This window comes from Ciconia boyciana, chromosome 20, assembly GCF_034638445.1.
Source record: "Ciconia boyciana chromosome 20, ASM3463844v1, whole genome shotgun sequence".
In the NCBI taxonomy this organism is placed as follows: domain Eukaryota; kingdom Metazoa; phylum Chordata; class Aves; order Ciconiiformes; family Ciconiidae; genus Ciconia; species Ciconia boyciana.
This window is the reverse complement of record NC_132953.1, coordinates 209,500-228,384: the sequence shown is the minus strand read 5'-3', so window position 1 is coordinate 228,384 and position 18,885 is coordinate 209,500. Positions and strand designations below refer to the sequence as shown.

At 55.2% G+C, this 18,885-nt stretch overlaps 1 protein-coding gene across 2 annotated transcripts; it reads right to left on the bottom strand.

The window, feature by feature from the left end:
• Nucleotides 1-247: 247 nt before the first annotated feature.
• Nucleotides 248-17,376, bottom strand: FEZ1 (fasciculation and elongation protein zeta 1). Of its 2 annotated transcripts, none has more exons than XM_072884748.1 (10): nt 17,325-17,376; nt 14,051-14,353; nt 9,688-9,784; nt 8,290-8,379; nt 7,244-7,451; nt 3,973-4,244; nt 2,917-2,997; nt 2,447-2,522; nt 1,806-1,871; nt 248-411 (listed from the first exon to the last, which is right to left on the bottom strand). In XM_072884748.1, exons 2-10 carry the CDS (start codon nt 14,323-14,325, stop codon nt 395-397), a joined length of 1,182 nt encoding a protein of 393 aa, XP_072740849.1. In that variant the 5' UTR covers nt 14,326-14,353; nt 17,325-17,376; the 3' UTR covers nt 248-394. The 2 variants fall into 2 exon arrangements, with proteins under 2 accessions (XP_072740849.1, XP_072740850.1); XM_072884749.1 differs by lacking the exon at nt 17,325-17,376 and adding an exon at nt 15,553-15,819.
• Nucleotides 17,377-18,885: the final 1,509 nt, after the last annotated feature.

The window sequence follows — 18,885 nt, the reverse complement described above, 5'->3', positions numbered from 1 at the left end:
TCCCCGCAAAATGGAATTTACAGCCGAATTTTGCTCTTCCGATCGTGGCGGCTGCAGCCGGCCCAGCACCCAGCAGCTCATTAGCCAGAAATTTGCATATTTTAGAAAATACTGAATATTCATGAGCATCACAGCAACATTTCCTCGGCGGTGTTTTCTGCCAAAAAAAAGTGCATTTCTCTACCGAAAAGTTGCAAAACGGCGCCGCAGACGGGGGATGAAGACGCTGGAGGCCGGTTGCTTAATTAATGAAACGAATTATTTATTTCCCAGCTGTGCAAAGGTGGGGGGAGCGCGGGGGGGTGTGGGGGGGCCGCGGGCGACCCATTTTCCTCGGGTTTGGCCCCGTTTTTGGGGGGCGCCGGGGTTGGGGGGGTGCGAGGGCAGCGCCGCATCAGGTTGGGCAGAGCACTGCAAAGAGAGAGGTTACGGGTGTGCGCTGGTGCACGCGAGGGTGCACCAGGGACGCGCGGGGTTGCACGTGGGCGCACGGGGATGCACGAGAGCGCACGGGGATGCACGAGCGTGCGCGGGGATGCACGAGGCTGCACGATGATGCACGAGCGTGCGCGGGGAAGCACGAGTATGCACGATCGTGCACGGTGGATGCACAGGAGCGCACGGGGATGCACGATGATGCACGAGCGTGCACGGGGATGCATGAGGACACACGATGATGCACAAGCGTGCACGGGGATGCACGAGCGTGCATGGGGAAGCACGAGGATGTACGATGGTGCACAAGTGTGCAGGGGGGTGCACAAGAGCGCACGGGGATGCACGATGATGCACGAGCATGCACGGGGATGCATGAGGACACACGATGATGCACGAGCGTGCACGGGGATGCATGAGGATGCACGATGATGCATGAGCACACACAATGATGCACGAGGGTGCGCAATGATGCACAGGCTTGCGCTGGGATGCACAAGGGTGTGCAAGGATGCACAACGATGCACAAGCCTGCATGGAGGTTGCATGAGCGTGCACAGGGATGCGTGGGGGCGCGCAAGGGTGCATGAGCGTGCACACGTGAGCGTGCAGAAAGGATGCACGAGCGTGAGTGAGGGCGTGTGGGTGCACAAGGACGCACGAGCACGCGTGAGTTGCTGCACGAGGCTGCCCAGTGGCTGCAAATGGGACGCGCAGAGGATGCAGGAGGAACACGGAAGGGATGCACGAGGGATGCACGAGATTGGGTGCAGGAAGGGTGCACGAGGGATGCACAAGGATGCAGGAGGCTACAGGAGAGATGCACAAGAGCTGTGTGGGAGATGCTGAGGAATGCAGAAAGATGCCCAGGTGATGCACGAGGGGTGCCCAGGAGATGCCTGGAAGACGAATGGGGACGCACGAGGGATGCACGATGGTGCATGAGGGGTGAAAGGGGGTGCGCAGGGGTTCGTGAGGCTGCATGAAGGAAGCAGATGGGCCACGTAAGGGTGCGAGGGAGGTGCAGGGAGGATGCGCAGTGATCTGCGAAGGTGCGTGAGGATGCATGAGGCCTGCGCAAAGGATGCGTGAGGGATGCACGGGAGATACACCCGGGTTTCACAGAGGATGCAGGAAGGATGCACCGGAGATGCGCAAGGGACGCATGGAGATGCATGAAGGATGCACGAGGGGTGCACACAAGATGCAGAGGAGACGCACAAGGATGCACAGGAGATGCATGAAGGATGCAGGAGAGATGCACACAAGATGCAGAGGAGACGCACAAGGATGCACAGGTGGACGAAGGATGCAAGGGAGATGCACAAGGATGCAGAAGGGATGCACGGAGGCACAAGGCGAGCCGCTACCTTTGAGGATGTAGTCCGTGAGCAGTGTGGGCACCTTCTCGTTCCCCTCCTTCATGGCAAACAAGACTGCGAGGGGGAACGGAGCTGTGAGCCTGGCCCCACTTGCCCCCCAAATGTCCCTCTTCCCCCCCAAACCAGCCCCACAGTCGCCATAGAAACACTGCCAGAGTTTCCCACAATGCACCAGGCCTGCGAACATCCAAAACAAGCACTCTCACCCCCAACCTGCCGGTCCGTGGCAATGCAGAACGGGGGTTTTACCCCCAAATCGGCGCTGGTGTAGGTTGCAAAGATGGGAGGGGGGATTGCTGCAAATCAGCTGTGCTGCAGTGATGCAAAATGGGTGATCGCACCCCAACCCAGCTGTGCCGCCATGCTGCAAAACGGGTCTTCCCCCCCAAAAATGGGCTTTGTTGCAATGATGCAACACGGGCGATTGCACCTCAAATTGTCCACGCTGCAACGACGCAAAAAAAAAAAGGGGGGGGATTGCACCCCAAACTGGCTGCGTTGCAATGATGCACCCCGATCGCGGCCGCTGCAGCAATGCAAAATACGCATCTGCGTCCCAAATCCGCCACGCCGCGGTGATGCAAAACGTCCGACTGTGCCCCAAAACGGCGGCCTGAATGAATACTCACTGTTAGTGAGCATTTGCAGGTCCTCGACGGAGGGCGGCGACCCTTTCTTCTCATAGGGAATCACCGTGTTCAGGTACTGCAAAAAAAAAACCAACCACCCCAAAAAACACCTAGATGGCACAAAACTGCCTCTTTTTTTGCACCGCCTTGAGACAAATCACCCCAAAGTGGTGCAAAAGCAGAGTATGCCCGCGATTTTCCTGCGATTGCATTTAATTTGCAGGTGTTTCGGGGGGTACTGAAGGAATTGCATTGCTGCAGAACCCGCCCAAACACAAACCCCTGCTTAGGGAGGATTTTTGGGGGTGAAAAAGGGTGATTTTTGCCAGATGGATTAGCGGGGTGTAGGGGACGGAGTGGGCTTGTAAAATTAAAAAAATATTTTAAAAGGGGTTTAAGGGATGCAGGGGAATGGGGGGGGGGGCGGTGAAAGGGGACAGATTTGGGCAATTTTGGGGGAAAAGGGGCACCTGCTTCTCGTTGGCGGTGGGGCCGAAGGTCTGGCGCAGGCCGGAGTGCAGGATGCTGGAGATGCCCTCCATGCTGAAGCGCTGGGGACACACGTGTCACCCTGTCACCTCCCAGGGACACGGACATCACCCGTGGCACCTCCCTTGGCACCAACGTCCCCCCAGATCCTGACTCCCATCCACATCCCCCCCAGTCCCCTGTCCCACACCCCCCCCTCTGTCCCCATGTCCCCCCATCCTCCTGTCCCCATGTCCCATGTCCTCCTGTCCCCTTGCCCCACCCCCTCTCCTGTCCCCGCATCCCCCATCCCATGTCCCACTGACCCATCCCCTGTCCCTCATCCCCCTGCCCCGTGTCTCCCTGTCCCATGTCCCTCTGCCCTGTCCCCTGTCACCCAACCCCTGTCCCCTTATCCCCTGTCCCCCATGCCCCTGTCCATGTCCCCCATCCCTCATCCCCCTGCTCCGTGTCCCCGTCCCACGTCCCTCTGCCCCGCCCCATCACCCATCCCCTGTCCCCGCATCCCCCTGTCCCACGGCCCCCCATCCTTCATCCCCCTGCCCCATGTCCCCGTCCCATGTCCCTCTGCCCTGTCCCATCACCCATCCCCGCATCCTTGTCCCATGTCCCTCTGCCCCGTCCTGTCACCCAACCCGTCCCCGCATCCCATCGTCCCCTGTCCCCCCATCCCATCGTCCCATGTCCCCCATCCCATCCCAAGTCCCCCATCCCTCATCCCCCTGCCCCATGTCCCCCTGTCCCACCTCCTGTCCCCACACCCCGCATCCCCCTGCCCTATGTCCCCGTCCCATGTCCCTCTCCTCCATCCCATCACTCATCCCTTGTCCCCCCATCCCATTGTCCCATGTCCCCCATCCCATCCCATGTCCCCCATCCCTCATCCCCCTGCCCCATGTCCCCTGTCCCACCTCCTGTCCCCACATCCCTCACCCCCTGCCCCGCGTCCCCCGTCCCCGCATCCCCCATCCCCCATCTCTCCTCCTCCCATCCCAAATCCCCCCATCCCCTCTCCCCGTGGCCGCGGTGTCCCCCACCTTCCGGGGCATGTGGTTCCCGCGCTCGGGACGCCCCCCTTGCAGGCTCAGCCCCCTGTCACGACGGCGGCGCCGGGCGGCCTCCCGCTGCTCCCGCTGCTCCCCCTGCACCGCCAGCAGCGCCCCGATGAACGCCGTCTTCACCTCCTTCTCGAACGCCAGCTCGTCCCGCCGCGCCAGCTGTGCCACCAGCTCCGCCGACAGCGCCCGGCTCGCCGCCTCTGCGCGTCCCGCTGCCGCCGCCAGCTCCCGCGCCGACAGTCGCCCCAGCCCTGCTCCCCGGGTGCCACGGGGAGAGACGGGCACGCGCCCACGGGGAGATGGACCATACCGTTAGAGACGTGGACCGTGCAATTGCACCGTACCGTTAGAGACGTGGACGGTGTAATTTCACCGTACCGTTAGACGTGGACGGTGCAATTATTAAGATGCACGGGGTGAGGAGCGGCTGAGGGACCTGGGGTTGTTCAGCCTGGAGAAAAGGAGGCTGAGGGGAGACCTCATCGCTCTCTACAACACCCTGAGAGGAGGCTGTAGCGAGGTGGGGTCGGTCCCTTCTCCCAGGTAACAAGTGATAGGATGAGAGGAAATGGCCTCAAGTTGCGCCAGGGGAGGTTTAGACTGGATATTAGGAAAAAATTTCTTTACTGAAAGGGTGCTCAAGCATCGGAACAGGCTGCCCAGAGAGGTGGTGGAGTCACCATCCCTGGAGGAGTTCAAAAAAACGTGTAGACATGCCACTTCAGGACATTGTTTTAAAAGGCATGGAGGTGTTGGGTTGATGGTTGGACTAGACGATCCTAGAGGTCTTTTCCAACCTTAATGATTCTATGATTCTATGCTATGATTCTATTCTATGATTCTATTCTATGATTCTATGATTAACGGGCTGCCTGGTGCAATTGGTGAAATGCCCAGTGCAGTAAGAGCAATGCCCAGTGCAATAAATGCAATGCACACTGCAACGAGTGCAACGCCCAGTGCAATTAGTGAAATGCCCAGTGCAAAAAGTGCAATGCACGGTGCAATTAATGAAATGCCCGGTGCAGTAAGTGCAACGCCCAGTGCAATTAGTGAAATGCCCGGTGCAATAAATGAAATCCCCGGCGCAATTAGTGCAATGCACGGTGCAATAAGAGCAATGCCCGGTGCAATAAATGAAATGCCTGGTGCAGTAAATGCAATGCCCAGTGCAACGAGTGCAACGCCCAGTGCTACTAGTGAAATGCCCAGTGCAAAAAGTGCAATGCACGGTGCAATAAGTGCAATGCCTGGTGCAATAAGTGCAATGCACGGTGCAATAAGTGCAACGCCCAGTGCAATTAGTGAAATGCCCAGTGCAATAAATGAAATCCCCGGCGCAATTAGTGCAATGCACGGTGCAATAAATGAAGTGCACGGTGCAATAAATGAAATGCCTGGTGCAATAAGTGTTATGCACGGTGCAATAAGAGCAATGCCCAGTGCAATAAATGAAATGCCCGGTGCAGTAAATGCAATGCACAGCGCAATGAGTGCAACGCCCAGTGCAATAAGAGCAATGCCCAGTGCAATAAATGAAATGCCCGGTGCAGTAAGTGCAATGCACGGTGCAATAAATTAAATGCCCGGTGCAATAAATGAAATCCCCGGCGCAATTAGTGCAATGCCCATTGCAACCAGTCACATGCCCAGTGCAATCACTGATGTGCATGGCGCAATTAGGGAAAGGCACCCTCAAGTTTGCAAAATGCTTCGTGCATTAGCGAGACGCACAGCGCAATTAGTAAGAGGCACGGGGCGATCAGTGGGCTGCCCGGCGCTACGGGTGAGGCACCCTATGCAGGAAGTGCAATGCACAGTGCAACCAGGGAAAAGCCCGGTACAATTCGTGGGATGCCCCGAGCAATTAGTAAAACGCACAGTGCAATTAGTGACACGTCTGGTGCAGTCAGTGTCCCTCCTGGTGCAAAACTGCCCGATATAATCAGTGACGTGCCTGGAGCAACCAGTGAAATGCATAGTGCATGAGCGAAACACCCGGTGCAATTAGTGACGTGCCTGGTGCAATTAGCAATACGCACAATACAATTTCCGTCCTGTCCAGGGGAATTAGTGATACGCCTGTGCAATTAGTGCCGGGCACGGTGCAAGTGAATACATACTACGTTTAGTGAACACACACTACGTTTAGTGAAATTCCCAGGGCAATTAATGAAAGGCACAGTGCAATTAGTGAAACGCACGCTGAAACTGTTCAGATGCAGCACGGGATTAATGAAATGCACGGTGCATTTATTGGACCACCAATAAATAAATACATTGTGCAATTACCAAAATGCCCAGCGTCATAAATGACACGTCCAGAGCAACTATGGAATCGCCTGGTGCAGTTAGTGACCTCCATGGTGCAATAAATGAAATGCACTGCGCAATCAGGGGAATACACAGAGCAATTAGCAAAATTCCAGGGCAATTAGTGACACGCACCATGCCACTCATGAAAAGTCTAGTGCACGGTGCATTCAGCGGCACGGGCAGCGCACGTAGAGAAATGCACCACATGCTGCACGGTGCAATCAGTTAAATTGCCTGGTGCTCCTGGGGAAACGCATAATGCAATTAGTGAAAAGCACCACCGTATTTTCCACGTATTCAGGACAATGCCCGGTGCAATCAGGAGAACGCCTGGTGCACAGCGCACGTAGCGGCAATCGGTGCAGTCGGGGGAGTGAAACACCCGGCAAAACGCACGGTGCAGTCAGGAACACGCACCACGCGTGGCTCAGTGAAGTGCCCGGCGCCTTCAGTCACAGGCACAGTGCTGTCAAGAAAGTGCGTTTCCTGAAATGCAGGATGCAAACAGCAAAATGCAGAGCACACCATGCCAACCACACGGCAAGCGTAGCAAACGGCTCAGCGCGCGGGGAGAGACGACAGAGCACGCCGCCGCAAGGCATGGTGCGTTTAAGGAAGGGCACGGCGCGTTTCGCAGAACGCCGAGTGCTTTAGGGAAAGGCGCAACGCATTTAGCAAAATGCATTTAGTGCAACGCACCGTGCACCAGGCATTTTGCAAAATGCACGGCGCTCTTGGCGAAACCCCGGGTGCATTTAAAGCGATACTAAATGCAAGACCCACGTGGGCTTAATTTTTTGCCCAGAGCCCCTTCCTGGCCAAACAGTGTATAAACACCGGGGCAAGCCAGCCCTGCAGCCTGGAGAGACTCATTTGTCCAATTTGGTTGGAATCGCCCCCAAAAAGTGACTGGCCTGGATTTTGCTGGCCGTACCTTCATGGGAGCAGTTGTTGTTGAAGGCAGGGGAGAAAGCACGCAGCTCACGCAGAAGGATGGGCTCCGTGCCCCCGCCACCGCCTTCGCCTTCAGCATCGGCCTCAGTTTCCTCCTCCTCCTCTTCCTCCTCCTCCTCCTCCTCCCCCTCAGGGTCGGCCTCGGGGTCGGGCGAACTCTGCATCAGCTCCTCCAGCTCCTCTATCACCTGCAGGGCATCAGTGTCCTCCACCTGCACCTGCATCCTACCTCCATCTTGCATCTACACCCTGCAGCCCACAGCTACACCCTGCATCTCCACCTGCACACTGCATCCGTGTCCTGCACCCACATCTGCAACCTGCTCCCTTCATCCTGCACCTGCATCGGCATCCCGCATCCTCCACCCTCCCCTTCACCCTCCATCTGCATCCTGCTCCCTTCGTCCTGCATCTGCACCTGCATTTGCATCCATCTGTACCCTGCGTCCTCCAGCTGCATCCTGCATCTGCATTCCACGTTCCCATCTCCATCCAAATCCCACGTCCCGCATTCACACACCCCCACGGGTACTCACACCCCGGACCTGCACCTACATCCGAATCCGCATCCCGCACCGATGTCTGCATCCTGCATCCTCCACCTGCATCTTGGATCTCGGATCTGTACTCGCACCCGCATCCGTACCCTCTGTCCCGCATCCACACCCTGCATCTGCATCCGCATCCCCATCCCCGCATCTGCACCCTGCATCTGGCACCCGCGTCCTGCATCCCACATCTGCATCCCGCCTCTGCCCCCCGTGTTTTCATCCTTCATCCCGTGCCACCCATTTGCATCCAGCACCCGCACCCCGCATTCCCATCGGCACCCGACTCCCACATCGGCACCCACAACCCGCATCTCCGTCTACATCCAAATCTGCATCCCACGCCCCGCATCCCGCATCCAAGATGATGGGATCTGGCCTTTTTCACATGGCCACGGGGCTAGGGCGGGCCGAGGCCGTGCTGGGGGGCTTTTGGGGGACATGCAGGCGTTCAGGTGCCCACGGGGGCCAGGGGTACCTGCTCAGCTGTCAGCAGCGGCTCCTCGTTGATGCCCGAGTCTTGCTCACTCCTCTCAGTGAGCTCCTCCTCCTCCTCCTTCTCGCAGAGCTGCAGGAGACACAGGCTGGGCGGCCTTGGTGGCACCGCAGGCACGGCCCGGCACAGGCATGGCCCCAGCATGGACACAGACATGGCCCTGGCCCTGGCACAGGGAGAGCCACCAGGGAACCACAGCTCAGGGGGACACGCTGCATGGGGGGGTTTGCATGGGGAGACATTGGATGGAGACATCAGATGGGGATGTTGGACAGGGAGACGTTGGATGGGGAGATGTTGGATGAGGGCGTTGGATGGAGACGTTGGATGGGAACATTGATGGGAGGATGTTGGACAGGGACACTGGATAGAGATGGATGGAGATGTTGGATGGGGATGTTGGATGGGGAAATGTTGGACAGGGATGTTGGATGGGACTTTGGACAGGGACGCTGGATGGGGAGGCTGGATTGAGACACTGGAGAGGGAGACGATGAACAGGGAAGCATTGGATGGGGAAGTGTTGCAAGGAGACGGATAGAGATGTTGGATGGGGAGACACTGGACGGAGAGTTGTTGGATGGAGACATTGGACTGGGAAGTTGGACAGGGAGAAGTACAGGTACATTGGATGGAGATGTTGGATGGAGAGATGTTTTAATTAATACATTGGATGGTGGCACTGGATGGGGAGGTGTTGGAGGTGCTGGATGGAGATGCTGGGGATGTTGGATGGGGAGACGATGGATGGTGACGCTGAATGGGGAAGAGGTCAGATGGAGACACGGGATGGGGACATTAGACGGGGAGATGTCAGAGGGGAACGCTGGATGGGGAGGGGATGGATGGAGATGTTGGATGGAGATGTTGGATGGGGAGGCATCCTCTTGTTTGCCACCTTTCACAGTCTATTTCACCTTTTTAGCAGAAAATAACCCAAGAAATGGACCTTCTCTTTCCCCTTTAGCAACAGGTTGCTTAACATCCAAATGGGTTAAATTCAGTGGATTTTGGGGCATCTTTGCAGCCCTCCCACAACCCCAAATGCAGCTATTCACAGCATGAACTCACTACAACGAAGGAAACACTACTTTCTACCCCCAAAAATACACCACCTCACCCCTGGCTTGGGAGCAAATTGGCAAAGACCAGATTGCCAAACCAAACACTTAATTTTGCCTGGTTTAGTGTGTTTTCCTCCTAAAACGTGGACACCCACTGTGTCGGTGCTGCGGCACCCCAAAAATACCATTTTTGGGGAGTTTGCAGTGGCCTGATGGTCACTGAGCCTTGGAGCTGATTGACAGCTGTCAAGCACCGCCAGGGGTCATGTGGGGACAGGGGGGTTTTGGGGAGCCAAGGGGGGGGCCACAGCCATACCTGGGGGTCGGTGCTGTCGGGGGCCTCAGCCCCGGGGAGCAGCCAGGGCCGGGGGGAGCCGCGAGGGGCGAAGCCATCGGTGAGAGCGTCCCAGACCCTGCGGGGAGGTGGGTGGTGAGCGGTGATCCCAAAATGTTGCCTCCCAGAAAGCCGTCCCAAAACGGTATGCTCAAAACACCCCAAAATTCAGCCTTGGAACACCCTAAAATGCCCCCCCCCAAAATCCCGAAATACCACTGAAATGCCTGAAACATCCCCAAACACCCCAAATGATGTCCTAGAAGACCTGAAATGAGGCCCTAGAAGACTCCAAAGTGCTGCCCCAGCACTTGATGTGCCCCCAAACATTGCCATCAAAATACCCCCAAAAAGGCCACTGCAGTGTCACGAAATGTCCCTAGATGCCCCAAAAAGACCACCCTGAAATGCTCCAAAATGCCACCCCAAAACATCACCATGACGTCCTGAAATGCCCCAAAACATCCTGAAATACCCCCAAAGCCCCAGAAACACCCCAAAATGCCATCCTAAAACACTGCCCCGAAGCCCCAGGACTCTCTGAAAGGCCCCAAAACACCTCAAAACACTGCCCTGGAACACCCCAAAATGTCCCAAAATGTTCTTCTGAAACACCCCAAAACACCCCTAAAGGTCCTAAAGCTCCAAAATGCCCTGAAATGCCCCAAAATGCCATCCTGAAACACCTAAAATTGTCCCCCAAAGCCACAATGCTCCAAAATGCCACCCTGAAATGCTCCAAACCACCATCCCCCAAAAACCCCCCAAATACCCTGAAGTGCCCCAGGACATCCCAGAATGCCACCTTTGAACACCCAGAAATACCCTACAATACTTTCCTAAAATACTTTCCTGAAACACTGCCCCCAAATGCTCCAAAATGCCCCAAAACGCTGTCCCAGAACACCCTGAAACGTCTCAAAATGCTGTCCCAAAACCACCACCCCAAAAAGCTTTCCAATACTGCCCTGACACCCCAAAGCACCCCAAAATGCCACTGGGAAAGACTCCAAAATGCTGTCCTGAAACGTTGCCCTAAAATGCCTCAAAAAGCTGCCCTGATACCCCAAGAAACACCCCAAAACGCTGCCATGGTGCTCCAGGACATCCCCCAGGTGCCCAACACCCCAAAACGCTTCTGCAATGCCCAAAATGCCTCAAAACTCCCCAAAATGCTGTCCTGGAACATGCTGAAATGCCCCAAAATGCAATCACAGCACCCCAAAATGCCACCCTGAAACACCCTAAATTGTCACCTTGAAACAGCCCTGAGATACCCCAAAACTGCCCTGAAACACCCCAAAATATGGCCCCGGAACATCCAAAACTGCTGCTCTGAAATCCCCCCCAGAACACCCCAAAAACCAGCTGTGATGCCCTGAAACCCCCCAAAATCCGCTAAAATGCTGCCCCAAAACACAGCCCTGAAACACCTGGAAACAACCCCAAACCTGCCCCAAACCACCCCAAAGCATGGCCCTGATACCCCAAAATGCACCAAAACACCCCAAACCTGCCCCGAACCCCCTAACCCCCTCCTCTGCGCCACTATTGGGGTGCCTGATTCTCCCCTGCAAGGCTGGACCAATTTTGCCCAATTTTACCCAAAAAAGGTGCATGGGGAGGGGGAACAGGAGAAAAAAGGGGGGAAAAAGGGGAAAAAGTGAAAAAATGTGGAAAAAGGGGGAAGGGTGAAAGGGGAAAAAAAGGGGAAAAAGTGAAAAAATGTGAAAAAATGTGAAAAAAGTGAAAAAATGTGAAAAAGGGGGAAGGGGGAAAGGGGAAAAAAGTGAAAAATGTGAAAAATGTCAAAAAATGTGAAAAAGTGAAAAATGTGAAAAAATGTGAAAAAAGGGGGAAGGGGGAAAGGGGAAAAAAGGGGAAAAAGGGAAAAAGGGGAAAAAGGGGAAAAAAGGGGAAAGGGGAAAAGGTGGAAAAAGGGGGGAATGGAGGAAAAAATGAGGAAGGGAAAAAGAAGGAAAAAGGGGGAATGAAGGGAAAAGGGGGACAAAAGGAAAGACGGGAAAATGGGGGATGGGGAAGGACGAAAAGGGGTGAAAGAGGGAAAAAGGAAAAAATGGGGGAAAAAAGCGGAAATGGGGAAAAAGAGAAAATGTAAGAAAAAAGGGGGAATGAGGGGAAAAGGGAAAAAAAGGGGAGAAGTGGAGAAAAACGGAGAAAACGGGGAGAAAGAGAAAAAAAATGGGGAAAACGGGAGAGAAGAGCTGAAAAGTGGTGACATTGGGAAAAAGGTCAAAAATGAAGAAAAAGGTCAAAAATGGGGGAAAAGGTCAAAAGTGGGGAAAAAGGTCAAAAATGGGGAAAAAGGTCAAAAATGGGGAAAAAGGCACAAAAAGAGACTCCAAAATCTCTCCCCAGTTAAGGCAAACCCACCCGTTTTCCCACCGCAAATGACGTTTTTCGGCTGCCACGGTGCCATGTCCACGCACATCCCGATTCCCCCTAAATCACCCCAAAACCCGCCTGCCCCTCCCCAGCCCCCCAAAACCGCCCATTTTTGGGTATTTCTCCCAGCTCCCTCCTCGCCTGATCTTACTTCCCCCCAAACCACGTATTTCACAAATTAACGCACAAAAATGCGCGCGTCCAAGCCCCCTCGTATTCCCATTTTGAACAAAACCGCAGCAAATAAGGAAAAAATAAGTGATTATCCCCCCAAATTTGCCTTTTTTTTTCACGCTCTTAAAGGGCCAGCACCCTGCAGGGTCAGGCGAGCAGCAGCAGCAGATTTCTGGGTTAATTATGGCAAGAATTGGTTAATAATTAGGGAAATAGGGCGTCTTTAAGGCGCCTGCCCATCCCCCGCCCGTGCACACAGGGCTCATTCAAGAGGGGAATTAAAAAAAAGCCCTGTTTTGCCCAAACTGACCCAAAAAGACACAATAAGCAGCACAAAGCGGCGCCGCGAGCCAGCTGCCGGCGACAGCGCGGCGCTCCCGGCACCGGGCCAAAATGCTTTTTTTTCTCTGAAAAACCATCAGTTTGGCCAATTATGAAAAGCAATTTGGCCTCGGTGAATTTTGGTGGGGAAAAAAAAAAAACCAACCCCAAAATATACAGATTTGGGGGCTTTTGGGTTGAAAACAACCACTTTGCATGGTGAAAAATGAGTATTAGGAATCGCAGCCTGGGGAATAATCCCAATTAAACACAAAAAAATCCATTAGAAAGGCGTTAATGTATAAACATCGCTGAAAAAAAACCCCGCAAATTTGGCAAAAAAAAAAAGGCATTTTGCAACCAAAAAAAAAAGGTTTTTAAGGAAAATTTAGTTTTTAATGCAAATGCCACTATATTGTGGAAGGGCTGGGGGGATTTTGCCCCAGACTGGCTGCCCCCTGGCTTGGTGCAGAGCTTGCGCGTTGCAAGCAGGAGGTTAAGCTCTACTCACACCTTACTCAAGGTTTACACTCACCCCCCCGGGGGCTCTCCTCACGTAGCCTGAGCCTGCTGTGTCCCCCTGCAATGCGACATGGGACAACCTGCTCTCCCTCCTCCTAGGATGCTACACAGCTACTCCAAGGATCCTATACAGCTACTCATAGGATCCTACACAGCTACTCCAAGGATCCTACACAGCTACTCCAAGGATCCTACACAGCTACTCAAAGGCGCTGCATGATCAGCGCACAGCGCAGGGGGCTGATCTGCATGTGGTGGAGATCTTGCAAGCATGCAAGGAGGTGCAATAGGCTCCAGAGGGGCGTTACTCATAGGATACTACACTGCTACTCTGATGTGCTACGCAACCACACTGCAATGGGGTAGGCTGGTCTGCGTGCCGTGGGATGGGGCGTATCTCATGGCCATGCAAGGAAGCATGCGGGCCCAAGGGTGGCCTACTCATAGGATCCTACACAGCTACTCCAAGGATCCTATACAGCTACTCATAGGATCCTACACAGCTACTCCAAGGATCCTATACAGCTACTCCAAGGATCCTATACAGCTACTCATAGGATACTACACAGCTACTCCACACTGCTGCATGACTACGCTGCGATGCAGGGGGCTGAGTTGCATGTGGGGTGTACCTTGCTAGCATGCACCGAGGGAGTCCTTACTCACAGGATACTACAGCGCTACTCCCGACGTGTTGTATGATCGTGCCAGGATGCAGGGAGCTGGTCAGGGAAGTCTCGCAAGGGTGCAAGGAGGCACACAGGCTGTAAGGGGGCTTACTCACAGGTTACTAGACCACTACTTTGCTCTGCTGCAGGACCACGCTGCAACGCAGGGAGCCAGTTTGCATTGGGGGGTGTGTGTGGATTTTGCAGGTGTGCGAGGAGGCACGTGTCCCCAGGAGTAGGGGGGCCTTACTCACTCCTCATCCTGCAGACGCTCCTCCTCCTCCTGCGCCTGGAGACGCCCCCGCACGGGGGCCAGACCCTCGGTGGCAGCATCGTAGTTGCGGAAGCAGACGGTGAGCTTCTCGTCGAATTCCTGCACCAGGTCCTCCATCGACTTGAAGCTCATCATCTCAGCCGAGAAGCTCTCCAGCTCGGCCAGCGCCGGGTCGGCAGTGCGCTGCGGGGTCCCCCCATCGTCCCCGGGCCCCTCCTCGAACTCCTCCTCCAGGCTTACCAGGGGCGCCTCCATCCTCCTCAACGCCAACGCGCCGCCTTAGCTGCGGGGAGAGGGTGCCTGTGAGGCACCGGGCTACTCGCTACAGCAGGGCTCCCCGTCCCCTTTGCTGCCACCGTGCTGGCTGAAACCCTACTGCCAGGGCTATTACACTGCCAACAGTATCTCTGTAGTATCCTAGTAGTATCCCAACAGCATCTGAGTACTGTCTTCACAGAAATATGCTGATATTCTGACACTATACCAGCATACTTTACTAGTAGCAAAAAAGTGTGGATAGTGGCCCTAAAGTATCTTAGTGCTACCCTGATAGTATATAAAAAGGATCATAACACTACCTTTTTTACTGAACTGGTAGTATCTTAGTAGTATCCTTATACTAGATCACTATCCTAGTAGCGGCCTGGAAGTATCGTACTAGTATCAGTAATGTGGTGGCGGTATCCCAAAAGTTTGAGTGTTGCCCTGATAGTATCACAGAAGTATCTTACCGCTTTCTTTTCCAGTACCCCTGTAGTATCTCAGAAGTATCCTACTGATATCCTGCTAGCATCCTGACAGCGTCCTACTAAGCAATTAGTACTGTCCTGACAACACCTTAGCAGCCTTGTGATAATATCCTGATATTATCATCGTAGTACCCTGATACTATCTCAGTAGTATCCTACTAATGGCCCTGTAGTATCTTAGTAGTGCCTCGATAGTATGGTGAAAGTATCTCAGCGGTATCTTGGAGTATCCAGGCAGTATCCTGATCACACCTTAGCAGCATCCTGATAGTACCTTTGTGCTACACTGCGAGTATCCTAGTAGCAGCTATTGAATAGCTCAGCATTACTCCCATGTTGTACTAGCACAGGTAGTAGTATCTTGACACTACGTCAGGAGTATCCCAATAGCACCCTAGTTACACCCTAACAGTGCCCTGCTAGTATCACAGTAGTATACGAGCACTGTCCTGACAGGATCCTAATAGTGGTGTAATGGTATACAGCTACTCTCTTAGTAGCATCCCGATAGTATCTTGGTAGTGCAAGGTAATATCCAGACATTACTTTAGTGCCACGTTACTATGCGGAAAGCATCTTAACCGTATCTGTTGTAGTATCCTGGGAGTACCCTGACGGTGTTAGCACGGCCCCAGTTGTACCTTCGCAACAATATCTCAGTATCAACCCTGGAGAGATGCTGGAAATGTCTTAGTAGTATCCTGATAGCATCCTGGTAGTGCCCTCATAGTACCTTAGTAGGGTTCTCGCAGTATCCCGGTAGCATCCACATAGGATCCTGCTAGTATCTTAGTGCTACCCTGGGCGTGCCTTAGTACTGCCTGCAGCATTTCAGTAAACTCCTGCTAGCATCTTAGTAGCATCCCAGGAGTATCCCGAGAGTATCTCAGCTGTGTCTCGATAGCACCGCACTACTCCCTCACAAGGTTACTGAGAGTACCCCAGTAGTAGCTTCATAGTAGCCTCATAGGAAGCAAATAGTAACCTATTAGTAAGCCAGTAGTAGCCCAGTAAAGCTGCCACTACCCCAACCCGCTCACCCAGCCCCGGTCACGCTTCCCCTGGGGGGAGCAGAAACACACCGCAGCTTTTGGGGGAAAACCTGGCCAGACTGGGGCTTCGAGTACTGCCTGTGCACGCGCACCCCCGCCCCCCTGCGCAGCACGTCCGCACGCCCACCCTGCACACGTGCACCCCCCCACGCCTGCAGCACTGGGGGCACGTGAACATCCACAGGTCTGCACCCCCACGCACGCGCGGGGTGCGTGCACACCCCTGCGTGCGTGCGCCTGAGGGTGAACGCGTGCGCGCCGCGCAGGCGTGCTGCATGCACGTCACGGTGCAGGTGTGCATGCACACGCAGGGACGTGCACGCACAGACACCGTGCGCGATGCACCCCGCGCCTGCCTGCACCTCTGCAGATGTGCAGGCCTACGCATGCACGCGGAGCGCACACCCACAGGGGTGCACGCATCTGGGGGTGCGCGCGTGCAAGGGGTGCGCGCAGACGACGGTGCACGCACACGGGTGATGACGGTGCACGACGGCGGTGCGTGCGGGTTGGGCTGGGTGCGTGCACAGGGGTGCGAGCGCACGCTGCACACACGTGCACCTCCACACGCGTGTGCCCCTGGGGACGCGCGCGTGCCCCCACGCACCGTGCAAGCACGCACCCAGCACGTGCGTGCACCGCTGTGCGTGCACCCATCCCCGTCCCCGCACACCGTGCATGCACCGTGTACCCCAACATGCCTGCACCATTCCCATGCACCCCCCAAACGCGAGCTCCCCGGTTGCATGCGCACACCTGCAACGTGCATGCACTGCGCCTGCTGCACCCCCGCTACGTGCAGCTCTGTGCATGCACACACCCCTGCACCCCCTGTGCATGCACCCGCCTGCTTGCACCCCCCTCAAACACCCCAAAATGCCCCCAAAGCACCTGCACCCCCCCCGCCGCAGCGCATGCGCATCCCACGATGCACCACCCTTGCACGGATGCTGATGCGCAGCCGAGCACCCCGGGGCCAGCGCCCCGCTGCCCCCCCAACACCGACACCCCCCAATGCACCGAGCCCCTCCGTGCTGCACTCCCAAAATCCGCCCCCCTCCGTCAACGCAACGGCCAAACGCACCCCTCAATGCGGGCACCCCAATGCACCGCTGCGGCGCGAGGCCCCCTCCCCCATGCACGCGCCCCCAGACCTACCCCGGCCCTTGCACCGCGATGCACCCCAAAATCCCTCCCCGCGCCCGCCCGCCAGCGCACCCCCGCTGCACCCCGCAATGCATGCATTACCCACAATGCACCACGGCGGCGCGCCCCCGATGGCCCCCCTCCCCCACCTCGTGCACGCGCCCCCGGGGTGCCCGATCCCCGCGCTGCACCCCAACATCCCCCCGCCCCGCCTGCAGGCAGCAGCAACGCCCCGTGCACCCTCCGCCGCCTGCACCCGCCCCGGCTGCACCCCAAAACCCACCCCACCCCCCAGCCCCGCACCCACCTGCGTCCCCGCATCCTCCGCGCCGCGCCGGGGTGGGGGCGGGGGGCGGGGGTTTGGGGGTGGGGGTGGGGAGGGGGCGGTGCCGCACTGCGCACGCGCGGGGGAGGAGGGGTGACGTCAGCGGGAAGGTGGGTGCAGATCGTGGGCAGGGGAGCCCTGACGTCATTCCCCCGAGGGTGGTCTCCGACCTATTTCGCTCCCTAAAATACTGTTGAGCCCCCCGTGTATCTGTGTCCTTACAGGCGTGCACATCTCGTGCCTCGTAACTCGAAATTAAAAAAAAAGCAGAGATTAAGGTGAAAGAGTCTCTCCAAAGCCAATTATTCTCTTCAGGAACAGTCCATAAAATTCTTTTTCCTGTCAAAAAAAAAAAAAAAAGTTTTTTTTTCCTTAAATAAACGTGTTAGAGCAATGGGGTTGCGTATGCTGCTGCTTTTTCTTTTTTTAATCTCGGTTTAACGGTTTGCAGCGCAGCCATTTGAAGGTCTGGGTTTAAGCTCAGTTCCCCCTGATACCGGGTTTAACGGGCTGCAAAGGGAGGACGAACATCGTCAGCTGCGCTCGCCGACTCCTTTTCCGTGCCGATTTTTACCGCGGCAGGACGGAAGAAGGGTTTCCCCACCGGCACACGGCTTTTTGGCGTTCGTATTACGGGAGAAACCTCAAAAGAGGCTGCGAAATGGTTTCTTGTCAAGCTGAATGAAATTTTCTCAGGTCCTGGCTGGAGCGTTGCGTGCCTTGACGTGGCGCTGAAGAAATGGGAGAGGTTTGTCTTCATGCGCCGGATGCTTCGTTCTTACACGTCCTGCTAGTCGCGGTGACCTCATGTGATCGTGAACTCACGTCTTAAGGCGCAATATGTAGTTAAGGCGAGGCTTCTCGTTTGCAATAGTGGATGTAAATCCGTATTTCATACAGCCCTTCTTGCCTAATCGTAAACCAATAAACTGCTCCTGCCATAAAACCTGTGACGGAATTAAGCACACCGTTAGAGTCATCATTTGGGTATTATAGGGGAAAATAAAACCACGTTCGTCCTAGAACAGCCCCGTACAGCCTGTTAAAAAACCAGATGGGACTCGGCGCATGGCTATAGGGCTTTAAATAAAGTCACTGACCCTCTAACAGCCGCTGTTCCGAGCATGGTAGATACAATGAATGCAATAAATGAATGCGCTCGGCATGCGTTCGGTAGAAAAGATCCATTCTTTATGATCCCAATACAAGAGCAAAACTTGGGGTGGAATACAGTACACCTTTAATTGCCTACCGCAAGGCGATTAACGGCCTCCCCGGTGCTCGTGCCACGTTAGCTAAAGAGGCAGGATCAATCATCGTCCCACCCGAAGTGACAATGTTACAATATATAGATGATACTCCGATCAGGAGACCAGATGAGGAAACGGTTGGCCAAAGTACGAACGTTATTGTCCAGCATTTACAGGAATTAAATATTAGCGTTCCTGACTCAGCATGGCAAGGACCAAGTCAAGAGGTTACATTTTTAGGTACCTGACGGACAGGAGGATGGAAAACTGTGCCACCCGGCACAGAAAAGGAA